Raw genomic sequence first — 22,258 nt, 5'->3', positions numbered from 1 at the left:
AGTTTTTCCTCATCTCAGTCCTAAAAGGCTTCCCCTTTATCCTTAATCTGTGACCCCTCGTTCTGGACTTCCCCAACATCGGAAACAAAGGATATTCTAGTATTGTGGTTCAACTTAATATACCATACTTTTCAATTGTAATAACAGTGAAATAATTAATGTTTCTAGTAATTTGTTACAAAACTGTGAGAGTCTTTGAAGTTTATATGCATAGTTTATCAGTGTGTATTTGGTGATTCACTGCTCCCACATTGTAATTGCACATATGGCTGGTATTCAATAAAGCTTCCCACAAAGATCTAGTGAACTCTGCGGGACAAGATTCTCCCTTGTGACTTCTATGGAATAAAAATAGAATATACTGTACATTAGATTAGGATAACAGCTGAAATGCTTTTATTTTATAAAGTGCATTCTTTAGTTAGCAAGGGAAATTCTAGTATTTTAGGGCTACCCAGTAAACAATGTAAAAGCTTCCCCTATTCCTATTTTCTTACTCTGGCTTCTACCCATTTCTTTCCAGTCCTGATGAAGGGTCTCAGCCTAAAACATCAACCCTGTTATTCCCCTCCATAGATACTGCCTGACTTCCAGGGTTCCTTCAGTGCGCGTTGCTAAAAATTTCCTTCGACCTCCTTGCCTCACTATATTTGATGTTCTTCCTAACAGTTAAATATTAAAATTTTAATCTTTTGAATCAAGGCTTTGAAATTTAAAGCTCTAAATTTAGCAGCTCTAGAGAAAGAATGCTTGAAAGAGAGAGGCAGAACAGACAGGAAAGGGGTACAAAGAGAAAAGGTGTGAAGTGGGAGAGTCAAATAGGACAGAACACTCATCAGGAAGAGATTGAGAAGTGTCTGTCAGTTATCCATGTGGATCCTGCTGCTGCGACTGCTCATTCATTAAAGTATATATTTTTTAACCAGCCTTTTCCGTAAGTGCCTGCAGTGGCAAACATGTATTTACGTAGAAAGCTGCAGTCAACATTTCAGTCCCACATGCTAGTTCTGCTATTTTATAAAAATATTGCTCATCTTTGATCTAGGTATTGCTCTCCTGTACTAACACCTCATTCTTTTAATATCAAAACTCTGTCTGGAATGCACTCAGTTATTGAGCATCCACAGCCCTCTTGGGTACAGAATTACAAAGGTTCACTACTCTTTGGGGAGAAAGATTTCTTATCTACGTTCTGAATGATTATCCCTTCATTTCAAGGCCATGACTATTGGTTCCTGTATTTCCAGCCAGAGAAAACACCATCACAAGCCAAGTAGAATTTAGTGTGTTTAGGCAGCAATATAAGAACCCTTCCTTGGCTACATACTAATTTGGTTTTCTTAAGTGTACTCCTTTAGGAGACGACTACATTGAAGGCAGCCTTATTTTTGCATGCTCACTGTCTTAAAGTGTATCAGATTCTCATGAGCCAGTGTAAGCAGAGAAAATTTCTGCCTCATCTAATGCTTTGAACATTATCCACAAGTCAAATAAACTGAAATACTACTTCTGTAGTTTATTGTATATTGTTTGTGTTTCAACATCTGAACATTTTTATCTAGTTTTCTGAATGCTGAAATGAACTCCATATTTGTGCACTTCAAATTGGCCTTAGTACTGTGAACACTAGAGATAGAAATTAATACTTAGTCATATACACTGAATGCATGATCAAAGCTGTTAAGTTAAGCTGTTTTTGAAATTTAATTGGACTAAAATCAATTAAACTTTGTTTTGGAAGTTCTATACATTGGACTAACTTACCAGGCCATGCAAATGGGTCAAACAGAGCTTGGGTCAGCAGGGATGAATATTTATCCTTGGGAGTTAATACTTGGATATTGAGTAAGGAAATACAGAAGTGCACGTTGTGAGGTTTGCTTATTGTTCACATGTTTGAGAATTTGTAGGTGTTGTCAGAGATGGCAAGATGGTGCTAATAAATTGTATTCTTGACAGCTGAGGAAGAAACAGATGTATGTGGAGAGGGTGGAGAGGCTGCAGCAGGCCCTGGCACAGCTGCAAGCTGCATGTGAAAAGAGGGAACAGATGGAACGAAGGCTGCGCACGCGGCTGGAGAGAGAGCTGGAATCTCTTCGAGTGCAACAGGTACTGGTGCTCTCACTCATCTTACTGTACTTGGCTCAGAAGGAACTCCACTGCATTGTTGGATCAAAAGCATTGAATTATAGACACTGCAACGATAGGCATGTTAATAATTATTTAAGTTTAATAGGCTCTTAAATTGTCACTTTTCCTTGATTTATTAACTCCATCAGTTGGAGAATTTTCTGTTCATTAAAACAGAATCTATATGCTTTGTAGTATAGTTGGATGACTTTTAGAATACAAGAGATATTCTGAATGGAGCAGGTGGAAAATGTGAAGACAGAATTAATGCTTCTTAAACTTAGGAGCAAAACCAAATGTACTTTTATTATTTATGATAGATCATAGTTTCTACCTGGTTTCCTTCACTTCTGCCGGGACTACTCACCTTTCATTGTGGTAGGCCTCAAGTCCAGTGCTAGCATTGGCTGAGGTTGGCATAGACCTTTTCCACTTTACTGTCCATACCACTGACAGTCACTATGTCACTATGTAACACTGTGTGTGTTACTCTGGACTTCATTGGAACAGCATCTTGGTGAGATTTACCAGCCTTTAAACCTAGCACCAACTCCAGGGGATCCATTGAAATAAATGGAATTAAAAGAATATCCTGAGAAAACCATGACCTTTTTATTTGACTTAGTTGGTTTAAAGGTGCCAATTTGTAAATTTCATCAGTCTAGCTTTGGTGAGCATTGACTCCAAGGGCTGGGAAGTGGTCCATGAGTCTGTTATCGGAGGGCAGTGAGGTGTAGCAGGGGCAGGTTGACAGATTTGTATTGGAATTTTATGAATGTCAGATGTATTTATTTAGTTCATGGGGGGGGGGAGGGGTTGATAGCCAGTGAGCCAGGTGCAGTCATTTTTCTCAGTAAAAGAGTGCTTATTGGCAAGGAGGTAAAATGTAATATTCTATTTAAAAACTCACAGTTCATGCAGCAAAACAAGAATTTATAGCAAGTCCTTAAGGATGTACTTTAAATCTGTGTCAATTCAAATGTTTCTGTTTGATTCTGTTAGCAAAAATTGCAAACATTGTAAAGGAGGTAGCAATTTCAGTATTTGTGTTAAGCTCTTAAATTGATGTCTGGTTTCACATCATGACAGTGAAAATACAAAATCTAGGCCTATGTTTATTTATTTAAATTTGTAAATTTAATTTGTAAACTTAATTTGCTGCTGAAAATTATCATAACTTATTTAGATCAAAGTCAGTTTCTACAGCTAAAAAATCTTGCATATAAAAATAAAATGTTTTTATGAAATCATGAACACTTTTATAATATTTTGCCACTGGAGGAACACATTGTGATTTAGATTATCTTATACTCACATGTCTAGCCCAAAACAAATTAACATTTGAAGATATTGCTACAGAGTTCACTGAATACACAAGATTCCAAGAAACGTTGTTCACATCTATTGGTTATACATGCTAACAACTATGACTTTAAATTTTTTCTGTACCCTCTTGTACTTCATGCCTCCCTCCACATAATTGGTGCTGAACCCTGATTTACTTTCTGTGTAATGTTATGCCATATTTGTTAATAATTGACTCTGCCACTGTAATCCTTAACCCAGTTGATCTTGCATCTAGTTTTTAACCCTGGCCTCATCTGCCCTCAAAATGGAATGTTGTTTAATAAAAATGGAGTATATCAGTTACTTTTCATGATAAAAATCGAGGAGTAATTTTACTTCTGCTGTCAACAATACTTAGTTGATAGATCTGGTCTTCTGTTAACTGCTCACTTTAACCAAAGCTTCTCCTTGTGTCCAGTCTCCTCAGAAGTTATGGAATAAAGCAAAAGCAAAGATAACCAAACAACACATAATAGAAAAAGATTCTTTCTAAATAAACAACAAAATCAGATGAAATCAAGCTTCATTGTCATAGCACTTTTGGTTCTCCATTTCTTGCCAGCTAACATTATTTGCACGTCATTGCATTTGCTGCTAATGTATTTCTCCTGTACCTGTACAGCGTGAAAAGTATGGCATAGTAATAAGAGAAGTGGGGGTGTAATTCGGGCTATGAAGTAATCAAAGGTAGGAAGTTAGTGGTGATTTTTCTGGAGTTTGACAATGATCAACCTTCTTGTGTTTCCACAGCAGTATGATCATTCATGCCTTAAATAGAGGTTTTAAAAAGCAGAAGTAGAAGTAGCATGCATTAGGCATTATAATTGATTAATTGGCAAAATTTCTTCTCTTGTTTTTGCCAGACGATATTTATGATCACTGTGCAGAGTGGTCAAATTGGTGCCAGATGCAGGAACCCTTAAGTTGTATTGGAAATGTCTGGGATTGAGTAATCGGGTATTTTTGGAATCAGACTGATTTTAAAGTCCAATCTTTTATTTAATGTTGCAGCGACATGGTGGCCCCCTGATGGCCAACGTACCTGAGTATGATGCACCGGCACTGATGGAGTCATTACGGGAAAAAGAGGAACGAATCCTGGCCCTGGAGGCTGACATGACCAAGTGGGAACAAAAATATTTGGAAGAAAGAGCGATGCGACACTTTGCTATGGACGCTGCTGCTACAGCCGCTGCTCAGAGGTAATGATAAAACACTGCGAGCACGGAGTTAAGGGTAACACTAAACATACGGCTGACTCTAATTGCACTGAGCCTTCATAGGCAGCCCGTAATTCTCCACTTGCATTAGGTGCTTGGACTTCCTCAGATAGTTTCTGTCTTCTGCCTGTTGAACTTCCAGTGCATTGTTCTTTTTTGAGAGGTGGTGTTTGCATTTGCTCTCTATTCCTCTAATTCTCTTTCATCTTTTTGAGCTGCAGGTAGCAACTTTAATTCTAAAATACCTAAAACTGGAAATTTAGTGTGAAGTATATTGTGAGCTCGTAGCTACTTAACTCTCATAACATGGAAAGTGTGTTGGTATTCCTCCATACCTTCCTGCAAAAGCAGCTGCTGTACGCAGTTCATGTGTAACTCTAAAGTCCAGCCAATGCAAGCCTGAGCCCTTTCTTTCATTCCTGACCAACCGCAACCCTATAAGGGGGCACTTGCAGAATTTTACACTTGGAGATGGCCACAGAATCAGATTTGAAATCTTTGTTTGAAAAGGCTCTTAATCTGGTTAAGATCCCTTATCCACCTTTGAGTGAACTTCACTGCCGAGCCGTGGCACAGAGGCAAACTTAAAGCAGCTGCACTTGTGCAACTTGGGCAGTGTTTGAGTGTGTTGCCTGGATTTCCAGCATCACCAGATTTTCTCTTGTTTGGTGCAATATTTCCCTCCACTCCCGTGCCAACTATCAAGTCCTGCTGTTGATAACAGGTCAAACAGGAAATCAGTATCTTATAATACTGCTCACATCATGACCCTCATATACTTGCTGACCAAGTCTGTAGTTAACACTAACATAGAACATTTGCAGATGCTGGAAATCCTAAGCAACATACACAAAATGCTGGGGGAACTCAGCAGGTCAGGCAGCGTCTATGGAAAAGAGTAAACAGTCAACAGTCAAGACCCTTCTTCAGGACTGGAAGGAAGGGGCGATGTCAGAGCAAGAAGATGGGAGGAGGGGAGAAAGAAGTACAAGGTGGTAAGTGATAGGTGAAACTATGAGAGGAGATGAGGTGAGAGAGGGAAACCGGAATGAGGAACAGTGAAGGGGGAAAGCAGTTACCAGAAGTTTGGGAAATCAGTGTTCATGCCATCAGGTTGGAGGCTATCTAGATAGAATATAAGATCTTGCTTCTCCAACCTGAGTGTGGCCTTATCACGGCAGTAGAGAAGGAGATGGACTAACATGTCAGAATGGGAATGGCAAGTGGAATTGAAATGGGTAACTACAGGATGATCCCACTTTCTTTAGTGGATGGGGCATAGGTACACAGTGCAGCAGCCTCCCGATCTGCATCAGGTCTTAGTGATATACAGGAGGCCACACCAGGAGCACCAGATACAGTACTTGGCCCCAACAGACTCACAAAAGAAGTGTTGCCTCACCTGGAAGAACTTTTTGGGGCCCTGAATGATATCGAAGGAGGAGGTGTAGGGGCAAGTGTGGCACTTGTTCTGCTTGCAAGGATAAATGCCAGGAGGGAGATCAGCGGGGAGGGATGAGTGGACAAGGGCATTGCATAGGGAGCAATCCCTGCAGATAGTGGAAAGTGGGGGTGGGGGAGAAGATGTGCTTGATGGTGGGATGCTGTTGGAGAAGCCAGATGCAGAGGCTAGTAGGGTGGTAGGTGAGGACAGGAGCAACCCTGGTATAGCGGCAGGAAGATGAGGTTGAGGGCAGGGGGTGCACACAATGGAAGAGATATGGGTGAGAGGTGGAGATAGTAGAGGAAGGAAAGCCCCTTTCTTTGAAGGAGGACATCTCATTATATTTGGAATGAAAAGCCTCATCCTGAGAGCAGATGTGGCAGAGATGAAGAAACTGAAAGAAGGGGGTGGTATTTTTTATAAGTGACTGGTTGGAAGAGGTATGGTCCAGGTGGCTGTGAGAATCAGGGGCTTTATAAAAATATCAGTAGATAGACTGTCTCCAGAGATGAAGACAGAAAGATTGAAAAAGGGGAGGAGGTGTTGGAAATGGACCAAGTAAATTTGAGGGCAGGGTGGAAGTTGGAAGTCTAGCTCACACTGCTACCACTTGCTGACATGAAGACAAAATAGTCTAAAAAAAGAGCTGAGCTGACCACAATCCAAATGTTCGGGTTTCTCTTCTTCTGCACATTGGTTGTTTTTCAGTCTTAGTATGGAGCTTACCATTGATTCCAATCGTATAGCGTAGTCCCATTTTATTTGCTTGTGTACACAGGGGGTGGCTTTGCAAAGAATGTTAGAGAAATTCCAAAGAAACTATAATGTTTTGGACAAAAAAAAGTGTAAATGTTTAAAGTAGATAAAATAATGATTTGACTGTTGAGCATTTTCAAAAAAGTATATGGACCCCCTCAGTACTAGGTTTGGGACTTTACGCTGTTTTGACTAAACTAAGAAAGGAGAAATGTAAGCCATGTTCAGGTTTTTCTGTGGCTTGGGTTTTTTCTGGATTACAGTTTGTGCTGTGTTGCAGGGTGGAGAAATAAATTGCCTAGTCCAATCTTTCAGTCTGATCTTTCTTATTCTTTTTCTTTGTTTAATTTTAGTAATACATTCTGCTAATATCTATTATTTTACCATTGCAAAGTGTACTTCCAGAATCCACCAGAACTAGAATGATGTATACAGTATAAATTGAAGTCATAGTCAGAATCAATGTAATACAGCATGGAAACAGGCCATTTGACCCATCTGGTCACTGCTGATCACATCGTCCTCCCTGCTAGTCTCAATTGCCCACATTTGTTCCTTAATCCTCCAAACCTCTCCCATTCGTATAACTATCCAAATGCCTCTTGCGTGTTAGAGCTGTACCTGGCTTGAACATTTCCTCTGGCAGCTCATTCTAAGAACTTGCTATCTTCTCAGGTTACATCTCAGGTTTCTTTTAAATCTCTCTCTCTTATTTTGCATTGGCGCTGCCTAGTTGTATACTCCCCAGCTGTGGGGAAAAGACTATGACTGTCCACCTTACCCATAACTGTTATGATTTTATAAACTTTTATGAGGTCACCCCTCATTCTCCTGTGTTGCAGGAAATCAAGATCCAGCATGACCAATCTCTCACTATAACTTGGAGCTTCTTGTCCAGGTAGCATCCTCAAATCTTTGCTGCACCCTCTCCAGCCTGACAACCTCTTTCCTATAACAGGGTGACCAAAACTACGCACAATACTCCAAGTGCAGCTTTGCCAACAACTTGCATAACTGCAGCGTAATGTCCCTATTCCTAAACTTGATGCCCTGACTAATGAAGGGCAGCATGCTAAACACCTTTCCCACCACCGTCTCCTTTTGTGGCCACTTTCACACTTCAACCATCAGACTCCTGAACCATCATGGATAGCTTCACTCACCTCAACACTGAACTGATTCCACAACCTGTGGACTCACTTTCAAGGACTCTACAACTCATTTTTTCAGTGTTATTTACTTATTGCAATTGCATATTTTTCTTCTTTTGCTTATTGGCTGTTTGATGGTCTTTGTGTGTAGTTCTTCATTGATTCTATTGTATTTATTTGTTCTATTGTGAATACCTGTAAGAAAATGAATCTCAGGCTAGTATATGGTTACGTAAATGTATCTTGATAATAAATTTACTTGGAACTTTGAACTTCCAGCCAACTGCATTTGTCTTTCTGTTCCACTACACTGGTCAGTGCACTGTCATTCACACTATTGATATTCACACTGGTTTGAAAAGTCCAAAATGCATCACTTACACTTCACTAAGTTGAAATCTATTTGTCATTCCTCAGCCCATCTCCCAAACTGATCAAGATCTTTTTGCAATTCATTGTTACCTTCCTCACTATCAACAAACCCCCTAATTTAATATCATCAGCAAATTTGCTGTTCATGCCATGTATATTCATATCCAAATCATTTACTTAAATAATTAGACATCCCAGCAGTGACCCTGAGGGCACCCCACTAGTCACAAGCCTTCAGCTGAACAACTGACCTTCAATCATCACTCCTGCTTCCTATTATTGAGCGAAATATAAATCCACCTGGCTATTTCTTCCTGAATCCCATGCAAGCTAACCTTTCAACTCTGCCTGCCACTGCGAGGCCTTGTCAAAGGCCTTATTAAAGTCTATTTAGACAACATCCACTGCCCTGCCTACATCTATCTGGCTAGTTACCTCTTCCAGAACTCCAAAGGATACATCAGACATAACCTCCAACACACAAAACCATGCGGACTATTCATAATCCTTCGATCCTCTTCAGTTTGCGTATAAGGAGAAGGTGGGAGTGGAGGATGCTATCACGTATTTGCTGCACAAATCACTCTCTCACCTAGAGGGGGTCAGTTGTGCTGTGAGGATTACATTCCTTGACTTCTCTAGTGCCTTTAACACCATCCAGCCCAAGATCTTAAGGCACAAACTAACGGAGATGGGAGTAGACTCTTACATGGTGGATTGGATAGTGGACTACTTGACAGATAGACCTCAGTATGTGCGGTTGGGAGACTGTAGGTCTGACACGGTGGTCAGCAGCACAGGAGCGCCGCAGGGAACCGTACTCTCTCCGGTCCTGTTCACCCTGTACACATCAGACTTCCAATATAACTCGGAGTCCTGCCATGTGCAGAAGTTCGCTGATGACACGGCCATAGTGGGGTGTGTCAGGAATGGACAGGAGGAGGAGTATAGGAAACTGATACAGGACTTTGTGATATGGTGCAACTCAAACTACCTGCGTCTCAATATCACCAAGACCAAGGAGAAGGTGGTGGACTTTAGGAGATCTAGGCCTCATATGGAGCCAGTGATCATTAATGGAGAATGTGTGGAGCAGGTTAAGACCTACAAGTATCTGGGAGTACAGTTAGACGAGAAGCTAGACTGGACTGCCAACACAGATGCCTTGTGCAGGAAGGCACAGAGTCAACTGTACTTCCTAAGAAGGTTGGCGTCATTCAATGTCTGTAGTGAGATGCTGAAGATGTTCTATAGGTCAGTTGTGGAGAGCGCCCTCTTCTTTGTGGTGGCGTGTTAGGGAGGAAGCATTAAGAAGAGGGACGCCTCACGTCTTAATAAGCTGGTAAGGAAGGCGGGCTCTGTCGTGGGCAAAGTACTGGAGAGTTTAACATCGGTAGCTGAGCGAAGGGCGCTGAGTAGGCTACGGTCAATTATGGATAACTCTGAACATCCTCTACATAGCACCATCCAGAGACAGAGAAGCAGTTTCAGCGACAGGTTACTATCGATACAATGCTCCTCAGACAGGATGAAGAGGTCAATAATCCCCAATGCCATTAGGCTTTACAATTCTACCGCCAGGACTTAAGAACTTTTTAAAAGCTATTATTAATGCTTTTTGAGATAGTGATTTAGATGCATATCATATTTTTTACTGAGTTAAGTATTGTATGTAATTAGTTTTGCTACAACAAGTGTATGGGACATTGGAAAAAAAGTTGAATTTCCCCATGGGGATGAATAAAGTATCTATCTATCTATCTATCTATCTATCTATCTATCTATCTAATCAGGTCTTAACCATCCAAATGATGCAGATCTTGTCCCTAAAATTCCCTCTCTTAACTTCCCTACAACTGATGTCAGGTTCCCTGATCTGTCCTTGCTACACATCTTGAATAGCTTTAGCCCCTTTACCTTCCAGTCTTCTGGAACTTTGCCAGTAGCTAATACCATCTCACATAAAGTTTTGCCCTCCTGATTGCCCTCTTATGCCTGGTCTTAAACCTTTTACATTCTTCGAGGCATTCATTCATACCCTGTTGCCAAAGAGTGGTGTACTCTTCCTTAATCTTCCTGATCAAGGCTTGATATCTCATCACCCATAGTTCTGTGAACTTAGAATGTCTTTCCTTCACCCTAACAGGAAAGAGCTGCTCTGGACTCTTGACATAACCCTTTTTAAAAGTTCCCTACTTGGCAACTGTTTCTTTGCCTTTAAATAGAGTCAGTTAGTAGATCCCAAATAAATGCTGCCTATTGCCCTCAAAGTTGGCCCTCTTCCCATTCAGGGCGTTAACCTGTGGACCTGTTCTACCTTTTCTCTTTAACCATTTCGAAACTGATAGAGTTGTGGTCACTGGATCCAAAATGCTTCCAACTGCCACTTCAGTTGCTAGGCCCACCTCATTCCCTAAGAGGAGGTCCAGTTTTGCTCCTTCCTGAGTAGGTTCCTCTATATATTACATTATTGCATGAGGAAACTGTCTTGGACGCATGGCACAAATTCCACCCCATTCAGGTTCTTCACACTCTGGGTGGTCCATATTGGGATAATTAAAATCTCGCACTGGCACTACCCTGCTATTCTCATAACTATGTGCAATTTCTCAAGCTCCTGTTGACTATTGGAGTTCTGTAATAAAGCCCTAGCAAGGTGATCTCTCATATTTTTAAGTTCCAGCTAAATGACCTTGTTAGATGATTCCTCAAGAATATCTTCTCTTAGCTCAGCTGTTATACCCCTTCTTATCAAAAAGGCAACACTCCCTATGCTTAAGTCATCTGTATCCTGAAACATTGAGCTGCCAGTCCTGCCCTTGCTTCAGCCATGTTTCTGTAATGGCCACGATATCCTATTCCCTATACCTCAGTGGCAATCCACACCCTTGGTTCATCCACTTTAGCTGTTAGTCTATGTGTATAACAATGCATGCAATCTAAAGCAGTGGTTCTATCTGCTCTTTTACTATTGATAAGGTTATCCTGACTGCCAGGCTTGCAGTCTTCGGTTGCTGCATGCACTCATCTTCTCACTGACCTTGCTGTTTGAGTCTCAGCCCCGTGCCAATACAGTGTCAACCCTTACTGGTGGCAAAAACTAATTTCCTCACCAGGGCATTCGGACGTCCTCTGATTCAAATGCAACCTGTCCCTCTTGTAAAGGTTGCCTCTACCTCTTTTAAACTTGCACACCTCTCATTCCTGTTTGCTATTACATCTGTGTGTCAGACAGTGTTGACTGCGTTAAGAATACTGAATTGAATGTTTAATGCATAAAAGGTTCATTGAACAGTTGGAAGAACTGAAATTTCTCTTGTGTCACCAGGGACACCACTATAATAAATCACTCACCAAACAGCAGTTATAATGACAGTTCACTGGAAGCACGAAGCTGGAAGGAGGAGGAGGAGAGAATGCAGTCAAATCAGAGATACCAAGACACAGAGCACAGGTACATTTCATCTTCCCAACTAAGATCAAACTGCATCATTTGCTGTTTTTTGGACAAAATGATCTTTGAGTTTTCTTTAATAACCACAGTTATGAAAGAAAATACTATAACTTTATTCTCAGAATATCCCACCAGTAGAGATTTAAATTACTGTGGAATACTTTTAACAGCAGTATAATTAAGGTATCTGTGATGGTTATAGGGATGACAGATATCGAATGCAAAAGTAAGCAAGGAGACTAAAGGTTTGAATTAGTTGTCAAATTTAAATAAGATTTTAGAGCACAGTAGTTATATGGATGAATGAGACAAGATGGATGATATGAACTACCTCTTCCTCATTTATTTGATTGACAAACCTTGGAATGTAGATGAACAAATTCTAAACAACTGATTCATGGACACTGTTCTGTTCTATCAGCTGGTGGTCTTTGGGGCAGGTGAGGCACAAGCTATACACGCATAGGCAAACCAGCTTGTTTCATGGCAACAACTCTTTGTGCATGCACAATAACTTTGCATTTACTACAAAGCAGGACTGGAACCCCAGACACTCCATGAAGAAACTTAAAGGGTAACAGATGTTAAAAATGTGGCTTTGCAAATTAATTTTGCACTTGGAATATTCTAAAACAGATTATTTTTCATGAGCATATCGTTCTGTAATTACGTCTGACAATTGAGTTACCTCTGTTTTGAGTAGCATATTTACTGGATTAATGAGGATTGGATGGTTGGTGATATTTGTAATGTTCCCGATTTTGAACTTGGATTTATCATAGGTAGAGACTGATTAATTTAGATATTCAGTATTATATAAAGAGAACATTAAAGTGGTGGAAAATAACTGCAGATTGAAAATGTTGAACATAAACAGCAGTTAATTTGTGAAGAAAACCTGAAGACATTGAGTAGATTGGGGAAAGTGGATTGAAGGGAGATGACTAAGAGTTGTAACAATCACAGGAAAGGTCAAATAACCAGCAAACTCTTAATAAAATACGGGCAATGTGAAGATGCTGGCCGGCCGGTGGTGTAGTGGCATTCGCACCGGACTTCAAGACGAGTGGTCCCAGGTTCAAATCCTGCCGGCTGCTTGCACACTTTCCATCTGTGTTGTGTCAAGCACCAAGCCAGCGACACAGCCTTGTAAACAAAAAACACAGACAAAAATGCTAAAGAAAACAGCAAGGAACAACAACAATAGTATACAGTCCAAAATAGTCAAGAGAGATGCAGATGGGAGAAGGTGTAAATGGAAATTTTTCTTTAGTCCTGAAGGATAATAACATGAAATAATAATACATCTGTGCCCATTGAACTAACTTTGCATCCTCAGGAGTGGAAAGGAATAATCAGCTTCAAAATGAGTACGAGTGACATTTTTTCCAGTGCTACGTAATTAATAATCAAAATGTTTTGTTATTTCCACCAGATTGGCAGAGATAACAGGATTCAACTGCATTTCTAACAGAATAAAAAACCTTCATGCACAGCTTATTGAGAAAGATGCCATGATAAAAGTGCTCCAGCAGCGATCTAGAAAAGACATAGTAAAGCCGGAAACCGGATCTCTGAGGACTGGCAGGTCTATCTCCACTATATCTGGGCTGCATTCTCGGCAGACATCTCTGAGCAATTCTCAAATAGCAGATGGGAAAAAGGAGGAAAAGGGCTGGAATGGAAGTGTAGGTGAGTATCTGCTCTTCCCATTTCCGATATACTCAGGCCATCTGAAGTCCGGCCAAATGGTGACCCTGACCTGCAATGGGTCCAGTGGCCCATTGATAAGAACATTTCAGATGCTCGTGCCCCCTTAAAAACTTATATATCAACCAGCTTAGGCTGCTTGCTTTTACCCGAGTGCTTAAAATCTGTGAGCAATACATGGATGGAGATCCATCTGCTGACATATGACTGGAATTCTTTGCCAGGCAAAGAATTGAAATTCCCATTAAAATCGAGCCATTGACTCATGGAGCCTGGAAACAGGCCGAGTCTGCACTGATCAGGCGCATATTTATACTAATCCAACACTAATCCCGTTTCATTTTCCCATACTTCCATCATATCTCCCAGATTCTACCACTCGCCTACAGACACGCTAGCTGTACCAGTCAGTGCTCCTTGAGTTCTTTGCAGCAGAAAAACATAGGTGATAAACAATCCAGTTAACATTGATTTTGACAATGGAATAATTTGATCATTATGATTCAGATACATTTATATGCTTTGTTAGAATGATTGCCCCAGTGTTTGGGACTCTATCCCTGAAGCAGTGAATCATAATAGGATACAGATGTACTGATGCTGGGGTGTCAACCACCTCTTCTACCAAATAGCAGCACCAGTTCCGTGAGTCATAATTGTTCAATGATAGCTATTTGGCCAGTCCTGCCTATAGTGGACAATTAAGTCCATGTATTCTGCATTGTCAGAAAAAGAATATTTGATCACTTGTCCAGGAAAAACTTGCAGAATTAGAGCTCTCTCCCAAGCCATGATATTACCTGAGTAATTGTTTTATACCACACAAAATCACTAGCATGGTTATTTTAAGCAACTACTGCAAAAGTGAAATTTTGAATCATAAAGCTTGTGACAGATTATGCCAATTAAATGAATATAAATCTACATTCAAATCTTCAAAATACTATCCCATATTCACTATTTGTAACTCAATTATAGTTTTATAATCTTGATACAGAAATGGAGGAAACCTTTTCCTTAAGCTTTACAATATTATATTTTCATACCTAGCGATTTGCAGTGTTTTTTTGTGACCTGTTTATGAATTTTTACCTTGTACATCTCTATAAAGGGCTTTTCATTGAAGCATCCTAATCTTTGGTTACAGCAGCAGTCAAATCTATAAAAGGGAAGTAATACAGATTTTCACTCACTAAGAGTGTGTTCCATATCTATTTTGTTTAATGCTCTAGCAGTACCTGCCGCCAATTTGAGCGAATCAGATTCAAAATCTCTTTATTGCCAGTATGTGAAACATACCAGAATTGATGGTGTTTCGGTGCCAAGTGTAAAACACGGGACAATACCATAACACACAACACAACAGCAAACAACAATTTACAAGACAATAGTGCAAACAGCCGTGAGCAGTCAACCATTAACAGAATAGTCACATGTACAAATGTTAATAATCAAACTTAAATAAATGTGAAGGTATGAACAGACTCGATAGTTATCAACAGAACAAGCCAAGCAGGAAAGAGCATTTAACATGTGTTGTGCAGGGACAGTTAGGGTATTACACCTGAGCAAGTTTTATTGAGAAGCTACAGGAAAGAAATTTTGGAGATGTCCTGTAGTCCTAATAGTGAGGGACTTGTGGCTTCTCCCTGATGGCAATTTGTTAAATAGGTGAATGCCAGGATGGGGGGAGTCAGCAGTAATTTTTTCAGTTCTTTGCTCTGACAATGAGCAGGTGTTTTAAAGTCAGTAGCTGAAAGCCAATAATCTTCTCCCCTGAGTGGACCATTCACTGCACCCTGGACTTCAAGAGGGAGGAACTGGCAGGAAACCAACCGGGGATAGAAGTGGTCACAACACTCTCAATGCTTGCTGAGTAAAAATTAATCAGGATACACTCTGAGATATTAAGTTTCCTAACTGGCATAGGAGGAACAATCTCTGCTGGGTTTTCTTAGTTATGGGTATGACTTGCTTGTTCAGTGTATTTGTAATGGTAGTCCCCAGGAATTCAACTCAATCATAGGCACAGCCTAACCAAGGGGCATCATGTAGGGGGTTGTCACCAGAAGTCAATCCTCATTTCCACTGTCTTGATAGCATTAAGCTCCAAGTTGTTACAAGCACACCATGCTGTAAGACAACATGAGTAAAGTTCACGAATGGAGTGGCAACAGGAATGAAGTTTTAACATGGAAGCATAGAAGTGTCATACAATTATTTCTTCATCCATGAACACTGACTGAAAATTCAAAACATAGAAAAACCTACAACACAATACAGGCCCATCGGCCCTCAAAGTTGTGCTGAACATGTCCCTACCTTAGAAATTACTAGGCTTACCCATAGCCCTCCATTTTTCTAAGCTCCATTTACCTATCCAAAAGTCTCTTAAAAGACCCTATCGTATCTGCCTCCACCACCATTGCCAGCAGCCCATTCCACGCACTCACCACTCTCTGAGTAAAAAACTTAGCCCTGACAACTCCTCTGTACCTTCTCCCCAGCACCTTAAATCTGTGTCCTCCTGTGGCAAACATTTCAGCCCTGGGAAAAAGCCACTGATTATCCACACGATCAATGCTTCTCATCATCTTATACACCTCTATCAGGTCACCTCTCATCCTCCATTGCTCCAAGGAGAAAAGGCCGAGTTCACTCAACCTGTTTTCATAAGGCATGCTCCCCAATCCAGGCAACATCCTTGTAAATCTCCTCTGCACCCTTTCTATGGCTTCCACATCTTTCCTGTAGTGAGGCGACTAGAACTGAGCACAGTACTCCAAGTGGGGTCTGACCTGGGAGCTATATAGCTGCAACATTACCTCTTGGCTCCAAAATTCAATTTCATGATTGATGAAGGCCAATACACCAGATGCCTTCTTAACCACAGAGTCAACCTGCGCAGCTGCTTTGAGTGTCCTATGGACTCTGATCCTCCACACTGCCAAGAGTCTTACCATTAATACTATATTCTGCCATCATATTTGACCTACCAAAATGAACCACTTCACACTTATCTGGGTTGAACTCCATCTGCCATTTCTCAGCCCAGTTTTGCATCCTATCACTGTCCCGTTGTAACCTCTGACAGCCCTCCAGACTTCCCACAGCACCTCCAACTTTTGTGTCATCAGCAAATTTACTAACCCATCCTTCCACTTCCTCATCCAGGTCATTTATAAAACTCACGGAGTAAGGGTCCCAGAACAGATCCCTGAGGCACACCACCTCCAAGTGTTCATAAATCCTGCCTCTCAGGATCTTCTCCATCAACTTACCAATCACTGAAGTAAGACTCACTGGTCTATAATTTCCTGAGCTATCTCTACTCCCTTTCTTGAATAAAGGAACAACATTCGCAACCCTCCAATCCTCCGGAACCTTTCCTGTCCCCATTGATGATTCAAAGATCATTGCCAGAGGCTCAGCAATCTCCTCCCTCGTCTACCATAGTACCCTGGGGTATATCTCATCCGGTCCCAGCGACTTATCCAATTTGATGCTTTCCAAAAGTTCCAGCACATCCTCTTCCTTAATATCTACATGTTCAAGCTGTTCAGTCTGCCCAATTCTACCAAATGTGCAAGTTGGTAAAGATTTTCCTATCAGGTAACTTTTAAACATAACCATATTTGTTGTATTTACTTATATTGAATCAATAAACTCTTCTCAGGCTTCCAGCTGGGTACAAGTATTAACCAATGTATCAATGAAAACTTCTGCCATCTTCATCAGGGATGATGCCTAAGCACGTCTAATCTGGTGGCATTTATACCCCCGTTGTCTGTCCTTCCTGATTGATTAGTCCTCTCCAATCTGGTTTCTGCTCTCTCACCTTGTTTGCAGTTGAATTCCATTTCTTACTTGGAGTGAGACCTTCGTCTTTTTTTTAATTCTTTTTCTCTAGTTTTATTTCAACGGCTGCCTTCACCAGGCGGTCCCAAAAGTCATTGGCTTGGCACAGTAGTTTTGTGCCATCAAAATCAATCATGTGGCTATTGCGAACCCAATGTTCTGCTACCACCAATTTCTCTGTTATCTAAGTAAGAACTGGAATTCGATTGTAAACAAGGTGGGAAAGCAGAAACCTGATTGGATGAGGACTAACCAATCAGGGTTGGACAACGTGGGTATATACAACTGGACTAGACATGACCAGACATCATCCCTGATGAAGATGGCAGAGTTTGTCATTGAAACATCAGTAAAAATTGATATCAGTACCTGGCTGGAAGCCCGAAAAGGGTTTATTCAACATATATGCTGGGAAAGCACTAGATTTTTTTAATATTAAATTAATTTAAAACGTGCAAACAAATAAAGCTGCTAGGCAGCCAACTCCTAATCAAGCTACATTTCACAGAGATGCTTAATATTAAAGATGGTTAAGAAAATCATTTTGTGTTCCCCACTTAAAGCAAATGTGTTTTCAATTCCAGTAGTTTCCACACACAGTAAGACTGGCAGTAAGGACAACAGTACCCAGACAGATAAAAGTCCTGAATTGATCCGACCTAGCAGTGCTCCTATCCATGGAAGGCGGCGGCTCAACACAACCCCTGTCAGCAGCCCTGTTGTGAGACCTAAATCGGCACGAAGCAATGCTGAGAAGTCAGGTAAGGAAGGATGATCATTGTGGAAGTGATAGTTAATAAAGTTGATCTAGCCCTCCTCCACAACATTATACTTCTTCAGAATTTTAAACTTTAACACAATGGTATTCGATCCTTCTAGAGATCACTTTTGGCACTATGTGCTCAACGGATTCCATTTCCGTGTTTTCCTATGATTAGGAAACAAAGTGAGACTGGCTCATGATTTGGTATTTGGTGATACGTCTTTGAGTGTATTTTGGGTCAGGACAGCATTCAAAGAAAAAGCCTGTTAGACGTATTTGAATAGCCTATTGATGCTGCTTGTCAGTTATTTCACTTAAATAACGGCCACATGAGCAAGTCTACGAAACAAATAATATCTGTAGGATTATATTCTGGATTGGAATTAATTATATTCAAGAGTATCTGGGTGAACATAAACAGTATAGTAGCAATAATTTTAATGATTATCATTAATTCCAATGTTCTGGAAGGCATACATTAAATTCTGTCTATTAAAACATTAAAGTTTAAAAGTTGTTGAGAAAACCTCTTTTATTTTGGCTGGGAGAAATTATCAAAAATTTCCAAGGCATCATCAAAATATATAATGCCTTCAAGGTATTTTGACACAATTGCATAATGTCTTCAAAACAATGTTTAATAAGACTTACAAAACACTTCGGGATTGACAGTGCCTTTTAAGCTTGAGACTCAACAGGGGAATCATCCACCCCCAAGCACTGACTCGTCATAATATTTCCCTTCTCTCCTGCAGATGCTTCCAGCTTGCATACCCGGTCATATGATACTAAAGGAAGAAGTAGCTGCTTTTCCTACAAACCTGACCTTGATGGTGATGTGGTAGAAATCCTCATTTAAAAACAGGATATTGCCTACTACTGCTGCTGCTCAGTCTATGGATGTTTGAAGCTTGCACTAAAGACTCAAGAATCACAAATATATGGGTCTTCAGAAGTTGTGAAGAATTGTTTTCAAAGAAGATGGACACTGTATTGGAAATAGATTTACTTGTCTCTGGGAAATTGTGAAATTGTTTGCGTGTCTGCACATATGCCAGATGGAATATGGTGTAAATCAGTTTGAAGTGTAAAGAGCAAAGAGGAAGACAGAAGATGAGATGGAAAGTATGGGGGCACATATGTCAGAAGTAATGTGGTGTAAATAAGTTTGAAATTTAAAGAGCAAAGAGGAAGAAAGTAGATGAGATGGAAAGTATGGGGCGGGCAGTTTTTTATTGTTGCAATGTATTTGATGGATCTGTTCAGCTCAAGTGATATGAGCTAGGAATACAATACTCTGGGCAACATGTTTCATTGTAGTATATCTATGCACTTCTCTTCCATTCATAGTGGATCAATGTTTTGTGGCTCTTTTGCACTTCTGAATACATGACCATGTGTACATGCTAGACTGTATAAAGTAGCACCTTTATTGCTTTTCAATAGACCATTCAATTGTATAAATATTGAGATATTAAAAAGACAATTGAAAAGGCACCAGGCTGCACTGTTGCATTGTGTAAATCTGCACTTTGTCTACTTTATAAAATTTTCTGTACTTTATCTAAAAATACAATGTGTTAGGTTTAGAACAAATGATGAACAAGGAGCGTTCATTATCAAAGCTTGCAACAGGATCTAGACCAGCTGAAAGTGGCAGATGGAATTGAATACATACAGGTGTAAAATGTTGCACTTTGGGAGGACAAACCAGGGTAGGAGTTACACAGTGAACCGTTGGGGATTGAGGAATGTGGTAGAACAGAGGGATCTGGGAATTGAGGTCCATAATTCTTTGAAAGTGGTGTCACAGGTAGATAGGATCGTTTTTTAAAAAATTGGCGCATTGGCTTTCATAAATTAAATTGAGTACAAGAGTTGGGATGTTACATTGAAGTTGTTTAAGATGTTGGTGGGGCCTAATTTTTAAGTATTGGTCACCTATGTACAGGAAAGATGTCAATAAGGTCGAAAGAGTGCAGAAAAAAATTACAAGGATGTTGCTGGGACTTGAGGACCTGGGTTATGGGGAATGGTTGAATAGGTTAACACTTTATTCCCTACAGGGTAGGAAAGTGAGGGGAGATTTGATAGAGGTATACAAAATTAAGTGAAATTGAATAGACTCATGGTTGGGAAGGGTATGGAATTCTGCAGATTAATAGTTTGGTACAGACTGGATGGACTGAAGGTCCTATTTCTGTGCTGTAATGTTCTATGATCTGTGACTCTACTGAAGCAACTTTCCAGTGTATATCTTAAGAATCTTTTTAAAAATATCAGCGTTAGTGTCCATGTAATACCATTCAAAGATGGGGGGAGAAAAAGGCAGGGTCCAGAAGGGTAACCATATCATATCTTACTGATAAATAATCGAGTCATTGATATTGTTGACCATCACTATGCAACGTAATGCTAATGCTGTACATTTTACAACAGCACTTACCCAACCTGATGATAGATTAACTAATTCCATATAAGTAAAACATGAAGAGATGGAAGAATTAATTTATCTCCAAACACTGCAATGTTTTAGACATTATTTTACTGTTTTTATCATGATTAATCTAAATGTCAGTATAAATTAGCATATTATTTCTTATCTACCATGGAAAAAGATGGATGTCGGCAGCATTCAGTTTCCATAGGTCAATTTATTATGTTATTTGAAAATAGAGGATCATGTTTATTGTCAAATGTGACCCGTTCATCCTGCAGACATAAGGAAAGGGTTGCTTTGTTTTTCAGGAATAGGGTTTATGATAATTTAAGGATTGAGTGTATTAGCAGACCTTGTGATGATCTATAAAGTGTCACTGACCATGATTATTTTCAGTACCCAGTGTTTTCTGAATGTGTGTGAAAACCCAAGCACATTGAAGACCCATTACTTGCTACTATATCCTGATAACGCTTAGACATGTTACAAGAAGCTGGGGTAATACAGATTTCCTGACCTTATTTTGATGTGTCCATTTAAATAGTGGCAACATCTCAAAATCTGAACTGTAAAAGACCTACTATGATTACTGTTGGTAGAAACAGCTTCATCAGCAGAATTGTGTCCCATTAATCTTAATGTGTAAAGCCGTTACTTAAAAGTATCAAACCTGATTATAGCTCAATGATAAAAGTTCTTGCGAAATTAGGAAATACAGAAGTACTATATTCAGAGGAACAATGGTCAGGGGAGTATAGAGGGCGATATAATTTTCCCATGGATTTCCCAGATGGCTTGCCACACCTTAGAAGAAAATTGGTGACCATCTCAAAGAAATGACATCAACAACTCATGTAACAGCTTCTTGGGAGAATCTATTGATCTTCCACAGGAAAAAAACACTGGGGGGAAGAAAGCTCTCCTGGTAATTCCAGGTGATGATATTAAAGATCAGTAAAATCATCTACTGGAAAACAAATTGTGGAGATCACTTAGCAAAAAACTGAATATTTATGATACTTGCAGCATTGGTGAATAGAGTAAAGCAAATATGCTGAGGATGCAGGGAGGGTAATATAATATAATATTATTCTAATATAATAAATGGGGCTTTCTGGGCCAAACTGAGTGCTTTAAGGATTGAAAGGAAAGAGGGCAGTTTCACTTTAGTTCTGCTGATGTTAGGGTCAGAAATGGTAATAAAGTTTAAATAGAAAACTTATGAATCTAATCTGGTTAATTACTATTTAAAAAACTGATGGCAGTTCAGAGAATTTAAGATTCAATTTAAATATCAAGAGAAACTAAGTTGAATAGTGCTGGAATGAATTTACAATTAATGTGATCAGTTGGCCATTGTTCTGTGTTGTAATTATAACCATATTATCCAAACGGTACCAAATGGCTAGTTTATTGACTAATTGCTTATCTATGGGTTCCAATTTTGTAAGTGGCTACCACAGAGTCATCTGGCACTGACTGGTTCCTCTGTACATTGCCTGGAATTGCTGGTAGCAGTCATCCCATCAGTTTGAGAAAATTGTATTAGAATACAACATCCTATTCTTTCCAGAAGAGTTCTAATGCAAAAGTGGGGTGGGGGGGGGGCACTG

General features: G+C 40.0%; 1 protein-coding gene across 4 annotated transcripts in view; it reads left to right on the top strand.

Moving 5' to 3' along the window:
• amotl1 (angiomotin like 1) overlaps positions 1-19,702 on the top strand; it is a 148,372-nt gene extending 128,670 nt beyond the window's left edge. For 3 of the 4 annotated variants that reach the window (XM_073043315.1, XM_073043318.1, XM_073043317.1), the window contains 6 exons: positions 1,960-2,109; positions 4,489-4,679; positions 11,749-11,874; positions 13,310-13,566; positions 18,027-18,203; positions 18,961-19,702. In XM_073043315.1, coding sequence (XP_072899416.1) covers positions 1,960-2,109; positions 4,489-4,679; positions 11,749-11,874; positions 13,310-13,566; positions 18,027-18,203; positions 18,961-19,064 — 1,005 coding nt within the window. In that variant the 3' untranslated portion in view covers positions 19,065-19,702. The remainder of the gene's footprint in view (positions 1-1,959; positions 2,110-4,488; positions 4,680-11,748; positions 11,875-13,309; positions 13,567-18,026; positions 18,204-18,960) is intronic. The other variant, XM_073043316.1, reaches the window with a different exon arrangement.
• Positions 19,703-22,258: the final 2,556 nt, after the last annotated feature.

The sequence above is a fragment of the Hemitrygon akajei genome, chromosome 4 (assembly GCF_048418815.1).
Source record: "Hemitrygon akajei chromosome 4, sHemAka1.3, whole genome shotgun sequence".
Lineage (NCBI taxonomy): Eukaryota > Metazoa > Chordata > Chondrichthyes > Myliobatiformes > Dasyatidae > Hemitrygon > Hemitrygon akajei.
This window is presented reverse-complemented; position numbering and strand designations above follow the sequence as displayed.